Consider the following 12,488-nt stretch of genomic DNA (forward strand, 5'->3'; position numbering starts at 1 on the left):
AGATTCTGAGAAAAATGAAATGCCATGCGATAGCAACTCTACCATGAAGAGGGCATTCAACCCTCAAAGGAAGCGAGCATAATTAGCACTAATTATGTATTCAAGTTAAGAGCTTACCTTAGCTTTTTTGAATTATGTGTCATTGATCCTTGCCTTTGAGCCATAAATGTAACTTCCCGATGTGAATGCGTTAGCTCATTTGTCACTTTCTCCCTTTGTTGTCACACCAGAATGCTCATTGCCAATGGGGAGAAGGAAGACATCTCTATGCCTAGATGGAGACAAAAAAATATTCTTCTTTGCGGTGGTTCCTATCACAAAAGGCAAGGGAAGAAGCAAGCAAGCAAGAAGAGGGAAGATAAGAGCTTACAAGCGTTATCACAAGGAAATGATTGTGTATTGATTTTTGTCAAAAATGACTTGTATACAAGTGACTAGTTTTCACACAACAATGGCTAAATCTCTATTACTAGTCTTAACCAAGTATGTGCACGAAGTTCTTAGTCCATATTTGACATTAACCACAAGATAAGACTGTTTTATTTGCTCTAATGTCGTCTTATAACAGATAAGTGCCCATTTAAACGTTAAGATGGCAAAACACCTTATGGTAGTGAAACCATATTAACCTATAGAGTGATTAATACTTACTAATGACAATGAGCTCAAAATTGAAGAAAACGTTTGATCTCACCACCTAGTTATCAATTTTCTTTAAAATTTGGATTGTGAACTCCTTGTAGACCCAATAGAAGATGACCAAGAGCAATTCAATCCACTCAAAACGAAGGCACCAATTTTGCATTTTGAGTGATGCGTTTTTTCCACTCGAAATTGAAAAACAATGTTTTTGGCCATGCTTTTCTTCGAATTGAGTCGTGTCCTTGGATGTGGTAGAAACACTGTTTTAGCTGTGAGGCCTTGCGATTGGTTTGTTAAAAGATGCCAAAGCAAGGAACAAAACATTTTACTACAAGCTATGTTTTTGCAAGAGAGGAAAGAAAAAGGTTTGAGCCTTAATGATAAGATTAGTGAGCTAATGGCGTAGAATTATGGCATGTTGTGATACCATATTAGGAATTAGGGTTTAGCAAAGATTAGGATGGAAAGAAGTGTGAATAAAGCATGGAGGTTAAGCTAATGATAGTTATTAACAATAGAGAGAAGAGCAAGACACACAAAAGACTCCCAAAGCGATGATTTCTCCATTATTTTTTGAGGCCTTTTACAAGCATCAAAAGTACATAAAAATGAGCTGCTGTGTGTGTGTGTGTGTGTGTGAGAGAGAGAGAGAGAGAGAGAGAGAGAGAGATTCATTTTATTAATGTCTACCAAAGAACCAATAGACATATGTGTAAATTAACATGAAAGCATATTACATGAGTCTTCCCATGTACATCTCGTAAAGTAGAGCAAGATGGTCATGGATACTCAGGAATGTGTCCATGTATTGATAATACCATCCTCCTCCATAATTGAGTGTAAAGCTGTGGTGGTGTCCCTTGCCTGCATAGTGGCCTCTCCAGCCTCTCCATGGCAGTTGAGTATGTCCTGTATCTACAGTCGAAGTACAAACCAAAGGATCCCGCAAGTGGGTGTAGAGCTATGACCTGTATGATCCCTTGGACCCTCTATGCACCCTAGATGGTACTATCTGGCACCAGTATTCGGCTTTAGTGGTTGTAAAATTCTACAGGTATGGATGTCAAGTCCGGAGGAGACTCCATGTAAACATGGACTGTATTTTTATTCGAAGTCCTATGGAAGCCGAAAATTATTAAGAATTTGTCACCACTAGACCCACAATTCCGATAATCACATAGCTCAACTTTTATGGTTCAAAGGATCCATAGTTGCAGGCTAGCTTAACATGCACCTCCTTAAAGCATGGTTGGCAATCCACACATGCCAGTGTATGAGCATTGAAGAGGACCATTGCTTTTATTGATGAGTAACAATGGATTGTGCTTGGAGGAGGGGAGGGTGCCCTGTTCACTGCAACTGTCCCACGAGCTTTCAAATCTAGGAAGTGACATTGTATTGGATATATACAGAGAAACAACCAAGCAAGGGAAGAATAACTCCTAATAATGCCCAAGTTTATCAGAATAGGAGGAAAACTGTTCCACTCCACCTTGCAGAGTTGCCAGGTATCTATATTAGATAATTAAGAATAATTTGCATGATCTCTTTTTTCATCTTTTGAAATTAATATCAGAGTTCTCTGAAAAATACTTCTCATTAAACCACGTTTATAAGGGGATCTGACAATATCACAGATGTCTTTTGTCCCATGCAGAAGGGCACTCCATTACAAAGCACCAAAACACCTTATATAGCATATTGAAGTGTTATGTGTATCAGCATCATCGTGATTCCCTCCTTGGTAACAGGGAATTGCCATCTAATAAGAATACAACATGCCAGAAGAAATCACTGACAATAACAGCAAGTTATGACCCTGCCTCCTTGCTTTACATCTCTGCTTCTCTGTCGTGATAGTTACGGAAATGTCTCATCAAGTACAATAATTTCTGGCCACCAAAAAGATGCAACAAAATTAGTAAGCATTGCTTATCTGAGATATCTCAGATAAGAGGCTTCTTCTATCTGAAAGCCTTTCACAATCAAATTGAATGTGCCAAAGCATGGAAGTAGTACATTTAGCCTCGAAGTTGGTGGACTCACTGAAGAAGGCAAAAAGTATGGTGCCCCTCAGGTTGTGGCAGGCACCAAAGAAAAGAAAAGGTTTGGTCTCAAGGCTCTCCTCATGTCAACTAGTGTAGAACTATGTTATTAGGCTTGTAAGCTCTCACTAAATGTAGGAAAAAGCTTAATTGGCCACTGCTTGCAGTTGGTGTGTGTTGGAAATCGGACCTTCATGATTACAAGAGAATTGAAGGTCTACAGGAGTCCAATGTTTGACCGCGAGACAAGCCTCTAATAAGTAGGCAGAGTTGCTGCGAAGGAGGTGGGAAATGCCCTGTTAAACAGGTTATTTATGCTTCTGCCAAGAATTAGCCGAAAGATCCAGGTGAGTTTCATAATGGCTGCAGTTATGCCAACTAGTGTAGAACTATGTTGACATGCTTACTTCACCTACTAGGAAGATGGCATTGATATTGCATCTTTGAATGGGTTTCCATAGCCTTTCGTAGGGCAAAATCAGCACTAACACCATCTTTGAAAACAGCACTGTAAAAGGTACTAATAAAGGATGCAAGCTCTGTTTCTTCTATTTCTTGCCTCTTAACCCTCTGCTCACATCTTTCAAAGTCACCATCTTCCCAGTCACTGTCAGGAGTATTCAAGTCTGCCTCTTCCTCATCCTCTTCATCCCCGATGACAAAAGTTCCTGACACTCTATCTTGTAAATAGGTAGTCGAGTCCATGATCGTTTCAGATACTGCATTTTGCTGTCCTACAGGGAGCTCGAGTGAAGATGCAATCACTGCCTTTGCTCCTGCATCTAAGAAAGCTTTTAACAGTGGAGCTGGTGGCCCATACTTTCCTGTGCAAATCACTATCCTGTCTCGCCATGCACCCACCTGAACCACAATAGAGGTCAATCACTACCCTTCAAAGGCTTGTGAGAAAAGCGAAGAGCACATAGATTAGCATCTATGAATGCAAAATAAGTACAGACTTGCCCTTCGTATCTTACCATCCATCCTGCATCTTCAAAGGCTTGTGAAAAGCCAAGAGCACAATAGATTAGCATATATGAATGCAAAATAGGTACAGACTTGCCCTTTGTATCTTACCATCCATTGTGCATCTTCAGCATTCAAAAGGGTTGATGGAAGAGTCCTTTGAAACAGATAAGCCCCCACCTCTTGCTCATCAGCTAGAACCTGCACTTGTCCAATTTTTCCGCTTATGCACCGGGACACTCAGAAGCAGTTACGTAAAAGATAGCCACAATTCTTGCCATTTGGTTTTTGAGAACCAACCTGTGTTTGCCTTCCGATGAAACGGTAAAGAGCTCTTCCTATGAAGAACTTTGGAAACTCAGATACAAGACTGGCAACTGTTGAGATCTTCGGAGGCACAAGGTGCCTTTTTTTATGCTTACTTCCGGAATACAGGCGCATGTTTGCCATCACACTTTGCAAGAATGCATCTGCAGATACTCCCGGCTCAGCCACAGCAAAAATATCACTCTGCCAGCTGCAATTTTAGACCCACTCACACGCCCACATGCAAGATTACTGACAGTTTCTCTGAAAAATCCTTGAATCACTTGAATGTATTAAGACCATAAGTAAATTTGGTTTCTAGAATACTAACGCGAGGATCAGGCCGGCAGAGTCACTTTGAAGTGCCAGGTGAACAATACCAACTTGGGGAGACCTCTGCAGCCTTTCATTCAGCAAGGAAACTGGTACAGAAAGCTGTCGTGGACCTAAAGGAGGAGACCTTTGAGGTGAGTGTGAGATCATCCCTGAAAGCAGCTGGCTCTGGCTACCACCATCTAAACTAAGCGGAGGGACAACATCAGGATGGCCCAACTGATGCAGTCCTAACTCTGGACTACGTAGCAGTGGACTGCCTGGGAAACTCCCAGAGAACAACGGCGATGTAAACGGAGTGCTGATTGACGCAGCAGTGCTTGAAGCACCAGAACTGCTACTGAACTTTTCCAGCTTGATTCTGTGTTGAGAACAGAAAGACTCCAATGAGCGAGTATGTCCAGAAAGCTTCAGGGCCTCCGTGCTCCCCCATGCTTCTACCAAAAATACTCTCCTCCTCCATCCCAGACGAGGTCCAACCTCATCATCTGCATTTTTTACTGCAGAGAATGCACAGAAAAACACAGAAAAGGAGAGGGAAAGATGCTTCATAATTCAATTCAAGTTACAATAATTCAATAAAACTATTTCCAGAGATTGCACAAACGACACCTTTATCAGATCGCTTTGTTTTCCCTGGTACGGGAGCATGCCGCAATCTCTCTGCCCATTGATCCTCCTCTGGCAAAGGGGGGACCACACAATCGCATGCTGATTGAAATGCAACTGAATTGGCATCAATGTACTCTTGTGTTGCAGCCTCAAGTTTTAACCAAACAGTAGGATCAGTCTCATCAAGCTCCATCCCACACCTGTCATCAACTGCAGCATAACAGAAGTGCCAGTTGAGGTATTCAGCTTGATTTTCTCCTCCACATGAAGGTTTCTACAGAAAAAAGAGCGGTGCTGCAATTCGACAGAGCAGAGAGCTTATCATTCACCTGGGTTAAAGCGGAAGTACTGTATGTCAGGTAACATGGGTAGCAGTGTATCCAAAGCTTCCTCAACACGTTCTACTGAACATGCACTTTCTATCAAAACTTGGCCAGTATCCAAGTAGCGCCAGCCTCCTTTTCCTCTAGGCTATGACATGTTCTCAAAGTTAAAAGGGCTCATCTTTGTATACATATTTTCCTTGCGCAAAGAAAAATTGAAGGTTAGCATTCACACCTTTGTTGGAACATTGCCACAGCCGATCGAGACAAGGCAGCCTATTCTAGTGTCCGGCCATAAAAGCTGTGCTTCGCGTATGGCAATGACTGTCGGATTGTTAGCAACAATGGCCCCATCCTGCCAGCGATTTGCATCTATAGGAAGAAACTCTACTTTTCAGGTCATTGTGTACATGTAAGATATAAGTGCAGTTCTGTGTGTACTGGTTATTCGGTGTTCTGACTTGAAGCTTACCAGATGAGAAATCGTCCAGATAATATGGTGCAGCAGAAGAGGCTCGTATAGCTTCCCAAATGCAATGCTTACAGCTACCAATAAATGCGCTTCGTCTATTGGAGCCGGTCTGAGTTGACAAAGGGGTTGCTGTGGCAGGGGTTCCAAACACTGAAGCGGCTGGACCATCAGTCGTCCATGGCACTGTTTCAGGAGTTCCTACCGGGTACTGTCAAAAGGGCAGACATCAATGTACCAAATTTTGACAGGGCTGATATAATTTTTAGATTCTCACAAAAACATGCTAATTAGGATAAAATGAAGCAAGTTTTGTCTTGTATATTGATTTTCTGTTGTAGGTAGGAATTAAGTTTCTAGATGTATGAAAGCATATCAATATATTAACACAAATAACAATAGTTACAATATGGCATATATTACTTGCTTTATTAATATGAACGTGCCCCGTACAGAACTCGAAAAAAAGTTTGACTTGCACACCTGATAGTTTCTGAATACAAATGGTTGTGCTGGCATAACGCTCACAAGTGTCGATACTGCAAATACCTTTGGAGTACCCTTCACTGCAGACTCTATTAGCAAGTCACCATCTTCATCAGCACACATCTCCTTCAGTAGGCGCTCAAACTCATCCGCATTATGCTGCAGGTCCATAGTTACCAAAAACCTTTTTGAGAAACAGAAAATTCACTTTCAAGTTTCAAAGACCATTCTTCAAGAAACCCTTTCAAGGAAAAAATACCTCTACTATAACGAGCCCTTGGTATGTATGATTACTAAGGCATGCATACACACACGCACACACGACCATTGTTACTTCCAATTTTGAGTTGATGGCAATTGGTTGAAGTCCATATAAAAGAAAAAAAAATCTGCTCCACATTGGTGGATTTCCTTATGCAACCTTCCAGACGATTAGGAACCTTGATATCCAATAGCTAGCTCAAAGTAACAATCAACTGGTACTTCTACAACTAACACACACAAATAATTTTATCCCTTTATAAACCAAAAAGGATGTTATAGTAGTTCTTATTGAGAATATTGTAAATCTGATGGAACCCCTAAGTAGAGATGAGAACCACTACTAGCTGATGGGTCGTGATTGATGGACACTACCTGTAATCACGTGCATTTGGCCAAGAGTGAAGCATACTAGTAAAGATAAACCAAAATTTAATAAGCAAAATAAAAGAGAACAAGGGCTTATCGAGTTCATTTCTGCATCAATGCATCAAAACAGTAAGATCACTCCTGGATATTTTCCATTAGAAAATTGGCTGGGTCTCTCTGACACAGGCACTAAAACGAGTACAATACTACAAGTAGCTAGGCCCTAACCTGAGTACCTGATGATGAATCAAATATGAGGACTAGTAAGGGGAGTGCTGGCAAGCTCACCAACCAACCATAGCCCATCTGAAGAATGTATATGCCGCAATGTTCCATACCATCAAAGCCCACAATCAACTATAAGGCTAAAGCCAAGCTAAAACTTCCTGGTTTTGAGAGGTCTCCACCAACGAATCCTCCTCTCTTTTTTTCCCGGAAAAAGATCCTTCCATTAGTTACCAAACAAAGCAGCCGTAATGGCCAAGTACAAACTCAGCCCCATAGGAAGGAGCAAGAAACAAGAAACTAGAGGAAAGGATGCTCTTCTCCTCAGGCTGACCGCTCCGGGAGGAGAAGGCTCTCATACAAGGAGGGGGAGGGGGGGAAACAGCCACAGAGGTGGTCTATAGTGCCAAGTGGGCTCACTACCACTGACAATGACGCAAAATCCTCACTAAGGCCTCATGACACAAAATCCTCAGGAAGGCCTCATGGTGCTTCCACATACGATCGGAGAGCCACCCTGAAGCTCCCCCCACTGTCCACGGAGGGTATGGGAAACCAATCACCCTCACTCTGCAAAGTGCTTCCAAAGAGAGCTCTACTCTCTCAAGTCTACCATGTGGTCCGATAGGGAAGGTGGGTAAGGCAGAGCTCTCATCCGTGCCATGGACGGCTAAAGGAATGTCTGGTGTGGTGAATACTCCCAACCACTGCCAGAGGGGGGGGAGGAGGGGGGGGAGGGGGGGGGAAATGAAATGTTACATTAACGTCTTCAAAAGGCCAAAGTGACCTATGAGACCAAAGTTACAACCATATGACATCTGATACACTATCTGGAAACGAAAAGAAAGGACTGAAGGTAAGTATCTAGCCCTACAATACAGCAGTATAGGGAGCATCCGGAAGTAGCAACTAGGGAGAGTGGGAAGCTAATGCTACTAGTCAAAATGGGGTACATGAGTACATGGATACATGAATACATGAATATGGGGGAGTACAAAAGTGACAGTGAGTACAACAGTATAAGCTGGAGTGGTAATCATCCTAGGAGCTCTAGCATGGGTCTCTGCCGGATGGCCTGGATATCTGCCATAGTGAGATGCCTGGTCGGACGAGCCCGATGCCTCGCAATGATGCTCTGAATCCTCCCGTGTAGGCACCGTCTCTGATGTAAGGATCTGCGAACCCTCGGGCGTCTGGATCTGCCCAACTAGATAGCTCTCTCAACTAGAGTCCCACGGGGTGCCCACTCTTGGGCTGTCGACTGTGTGTCCTCCCGGGTAGTCCCTCTAAAGAAGTCAGTAATCTGTCTCTGTGTGGACTCCCTGCCAGTCGGGCGTCTGCTCCTCATAATGGACTCTCTGAGCCTGCGGATCTCCAGGAGATAAAAACCCAAGCATCGCTGATCACAATAGTCCATGACTCTAGCCAGTGGTCCAAATCCCTCTCTGAAAAGGCAATGGTAGCGTCCTCGAATCTCATAATATGCTGTGCAGCGACAGATGTAGTGCTCCTCCGTCTCTGGCTCTATCCAACAAATCTGACATATCCTATCCCCTGGAGGTATGCCTCTAAATCTGCCTGTCTCTATCTCTAACTAATGTGAAGAGGTGCGGATCTGCCCAATGGCGCACCTCAATCCATGAGACAATTGGGTATCCATGTAGCTCGGTCTAACTGATCTGGCAAGAGCCTCGACTACGATCGGTGGTGCTCCCATCTTGGCTCGGATAATCTCATGGGGTACCGAGGCCTCAGCTTGAATCACCCTGGAGATCATGGACACAAGTGGTCTCTCCATCGATCTCCATCCATCGTATGTGCATCCTGATCGACTGTGACGATCTAGGCTAGGCCCCCAGATCTGTACTCCATATAGCATAGCCGATGTGACCAGCGTGTCAAAAAGCCACAGCTTAGTGCGTGGCTCCTGAAACTGTACCTGTGAGCACATCCTCTCTAGACCTCCTAGTGCTGCATATCCTCTAGTCAATCTGGCCTCTGCTGCCCCCCTCATAGAAAATGTGGGCCCAGTTGAACACCACTCCAAGATATGTGTATGAGTCAACATACTCCACTGTCTCCTGCCCATATGTGAAAATAGGCGCTGATCTCCAGACCCACTGAGCTGTAGTGTTAAACACCATAACCTTGGTCTTACCAAGGTTAGCTGAGAGCCCACTGTCCTGTGCATAAGCATGTAAAGTATCCAAGTGCCTTTGGCATAATGAGATGTGCTGGGTGGAAAGTAACATATAGCAATGTATAGGGGTCTACCCTCATCTGCCCTCACTCTGACCCACATGTACTTCGCGCTCTCATCACGGCGCATAACATGGATGAGTGGCTGAAGCTCCTCCCTAAAAAGAACTGCAACTCCTCCGGATCCGCGAGCACCATGCTTCAAACGGGCCTCCTGTCTACAAGTCGTCTCCCATCTGTATCCCGCCACGCTCGGTAATGTGCTGCCTGGGGCCTGATGTGTCTCCGAGTAGAAGATGATGTCCCTATCTCTGAAGCTGTCCTCAAAGGCCCCCACATCCAGTCTCAATGCTCCGTTGCAGTTCCATACTGCAAGTCTCAAACTCGTCCCAGAGGTCTCGCACCGTCAGGTGGTGCGTCTCTCTAGTATCACCACTCTGCCTCCTCTGTAAAATGCTAGCTTCCCTTTTTCTCTGGCTGCCCTAATCTCCGGCATGCACTCCCTCATATGTGCTAGCTATGCCAAGGTGAGGTCATCTCCTAAAAAGATGCCCGTTTTCTTAAGGGCGGAGCGCTTGGCCAAGAAATCCTTCTTGGCCTCCAAGGTGGGAAAGCGTAAAATGAGAGCTCTCTCCTTCGAGCTCTCTCCTCCATTCTTGTCTTTCTTGCCCACTCTCCAAGCCCCCGTGTGTGTAGGCCTCGAAATGCCCATGCGTATGTATAAATCTTTGGCTTCCTCCTCTACATTGTCACCGTCCTTAAGCCCCGTGATCCGCACATGAAGTTCCCTTGTCTTTCTTCTTTGTTCTTCCTCAATGGTTAGGTTGATAATCTTCGAGGTAGATGTGCTTTCGGCCTCCTTGTTCTTACCTTTCTTGACCACTTCTATCCATTTCTCCGCTTTATCTACTTGCTTTTGCGTCTTCGTGAGCACCTCCACCCACGAGGAGGTCTCCAGGGCTTTCTTTTCTTCTCCCTCTTGAAGTGTTCTCACTTGGGCCTTGATGGTGTTCAGCTCCTCCATCATGACGGGCTGAATTTCACCTTCCTTGAGCTTATGTTGAGCACGTGCTTCTTCTATCTCTATCTTGAGATTTGCGATCTCTGCATCTTGGGCTGCTATCCGCGCTTCAAGCTTCTTGACTTTGTCAAGAAGGCTCCGGTTGACCATATTAATTGCATTGTCCGTCTCTTTCTTGTGTTGTTGGATGGCTGCCTTGATCAGGTCTTCAATGTCGATCCTCTCCATCTTGTCTTGGGCTGAAAAAGGCTGGTTTTGGGTTAAAAATCAATTAACCCTTGGCCATAGGAAGAGAGAGGCCAGAGGGGGCTGTTGTGAAGAGAGAGAAAGATAGGCAACAGGAGAGAGAGAGAGAGAGAGAGAGAGAGAGAGAGAGAGAGAGTTATGTTGCTACCTTGGGGGCCTGAGCAAGGGTGGGTGGGAAAGGAGGGCAAAACAGGTTCGAAATGGGCAGGAGGCGGGAAAGGGGGGCGACACATAGAGAGAGAGAGAGAGAGAGAGAGAGAGAGAGAGAGAGAGCGGAGAGTGAAGCGACGGGCACAGGGAAGAGGCGGCGGGTGAACAGTGAGAGAGAGGGCGGAGAGTAAAGCGACGGGCAAGAGGCAAAACAGGTTCGAAATGGGCAGGAGGCGGGAAAGGGGGGCGACACAAAGACACAGAGAGAGAGAGAGAGAGAGAGAGAGAGAGAGAGACGGGCACAGGAGGGCAAAACAGGTTCGAAATGGGTAGGAGGCGGGAAAGGGGGGCGACACAGAGAGAGAGAGAGAGAGAGAGAGGGCGGAGAGTGAAGAGACGGGCACAGGGAAGAGGCGGCGGGCGAACAGTGAGAGAGGGCAGAGAGTGAAGCGACGGGCAAGAGGCAAAACAGGTTCGAAATGGGCAGGAGGCGGGAAAGGGGAGAGAGAGAGAGAGAGAGAGAGAGGGCGGAGAGTGAAACGACGGGCAAGAGGCAAAATAGGTTCCAAATGGGCAAGAGGCAAGAAAGGGGGACGACACAGAGAGAGAGAGAGAGAGAGAGAGAGAGAGAGAGAGAGAGAGATGAAATGAAATGAAATGTTATATTAACGTCTTCAAAAGGCCAAAGTGACCTATGAGACCAAAGTTACAACCATGTGACATCTAATAGAGAGAGAGAGAGAGAGAGAGAGAGAGAGAGACTAAGTCGATGTCGAGGCTAAGTCTATCCCTACCTCGTATCCCAGCGAGGCTCAGCTATCTAAAAATAAGCCAATCTCCAAGTGACTAAGCAAGACCCATACTCAAAGCTCCACATGATACGGGGGGGGGGGGACCCTAGCATGTGACTATTGGGCAAACGGACTAGGGGATTCCAGATCAAAGGCTGTCAAAGGCGCTCCTCGGATGCAACTAGAGTGGACTATTGAAGGGCCGGCCTGAGATGATCCCAAGCACCCAATAGGCTGGCTGCAAATCTGTCCTCAAACGCAAGGCTAAAGCCACAAGCCCGCATCTCCGTGAAGATCCATCTCGTGCTTTGGGGCCAAGGGCCTCCTAAAACTGGGGTGTGGGCGGAGATCCTAGCCAGAAGGAAGTCCTTCCAAGGCTCACCGTCGGAAGAAAGCCCACGAGCTATCAACTTGCCCAAAAGTGCACAGCTTTGAATAGAGGGGTCGATGATGCCCAGGCCCCCACTATGTGCAGCTGAATGATGACTCTCTAGGCCAGCTTGGCCCAGACAGGCCTCTCGTCACTACCAGTCCAAAGAAAGTTACAAATCAACCATTGAACCTAACCAATGCAAGCCCGGGGGAAGACCCACCAGGAGGTGATATACCACACAATGCCAAGAAGAACCTGGTTCACCACCACGGAGTGCCACTAGGGATCCACTGAAAAGCCTCAACTTGACTCCAATTCGAGACAAGCAATGAGCCAACCCAGAATCCACACAACTTGTGCCAGTTGGTATGTGCTCCAAATGCACAACAAAAGATCTCTATCCCGTCGACGAATCTCTCGAGATTTCCCTCATCTCTAGATAGGTATGTTCTTGTGTCATCGACGAACTCTGAATCAAGCAGGTCCTCTTGCACACAGATGTGAAGATGCAGCCCTTGGAGCCCTCTCTCCTAAGCGGAGAGAAAACTACTCATGGCCTCAGTAACAAACAGAAATAGATAACGTGCCTGTGGACAGCCCTGCCAGACAGAGCAAGAAACTGGAAATCTGTCGCCTCTGGCTCCCTCAATGAGAACTTGGCTGTGTTAAGC

General features: G+C 45.5%; 2 protein-coding genes across 3 annotated transcripts in view; both read right to left on the reverse strand.

The window, feature by feature from the left end:
* Nucleotides 1-2,159: 2,159 nt before the first annotated feature.
* LOC147632400 (phospholipase A I-like protein) overlaps nucleotides 2,160-12,488 on the reverse strand; it is a 41,451-nt gene continuing 31,122 nt past the window's right edge. Inside the window, exons 10-19 of one of the 2 annotated variants that reach the window (XR_015267191.1) lie at nucleotides 6,180-6,341; nucleotides 5,700-5,907; nucleotides 5,463-5,599; nucleotides 5,234-5,375; nucleotides 4,905-5,114; nucleotides 4,291-4,792; nucleotides 3,954-4,170; nucleotides 3,765-3,854; nucleotides 2,662-3,548; nucleotides 2,160-2,534 (exon numbers count right to left, since the gene is read on the reverse strand). Coding sequence is in view for 1 of the 2 variants with exons in the window: in XM_086807207.1 (XP_086663333.1) it covers nucleotides 3,096-3,548; nucleotides 3,765-3,854; nucleotides 3,954-4,170; nucleotides 4,291-4,792; nucleotides 4,905-5,114; nucleotides 5,234-5,375; nucleotides 5,463-5,599; nucleotides 5,700-5,907; nucleotides 6,180-6,341 (2,121 nt within the window). In the remaining variant the exon portion in view is untranslated. Of the gene's footprint in view, nucleotides 3,549-3,764; nucleotides 3,855-3,953; nucleotides 4,171-4,290; nucleotides 4,793-4,904; nucleotides 5,115-5,233; nucleotides 5,376-5,462; nucleotides 5,600-5,699; nucleotides 5,908-6,179; nucleotides 6,342-12,488 lie in introns of both variants that reach the window. The other variant, XM_086807207.1, reaches the window with a different exon arrangement.
* Nucleotides 8,810-10,535, reverse strand: LOC147632401 (uncharacterized). Its single transcript, XM_086806856.1, has one exon. It carries the CDS (start codon nucleotides 10,483-10,485, stop codon nucleotides 9,754-9,756), a length of 732 nt encoding a protein of 243 aa, XP_086662982.1. The 5' UTR covers nucleotides 10,486-10,535; the 3' UTR covers nucleotides 8,810-9,753.

This window comes from Cibotium barometz, chromosome 13, assembly GCF_041138505.1.
Source record: "Cibotium barometz isolate CiBa-2024 chromosome 13, ASM4113850v1, whole genome shotgun sequence".
NCBI lineage: Eukaryota > Viridiplantae > Streptophyta > Polypodiopsida > Cyatheales > Cibotiaceae > Cibotium > Cibotium barometz.

Bases quoted from the DNA above. Each gene is read 5' to 3' on its own strand.
- LOC147632401 (XM_086806856.1), bottom strand. From the start codon at position 10,485: ATGGAGAGGATCGACATTGAAGACCTGATCAAGGCAGCCATCCAACAA.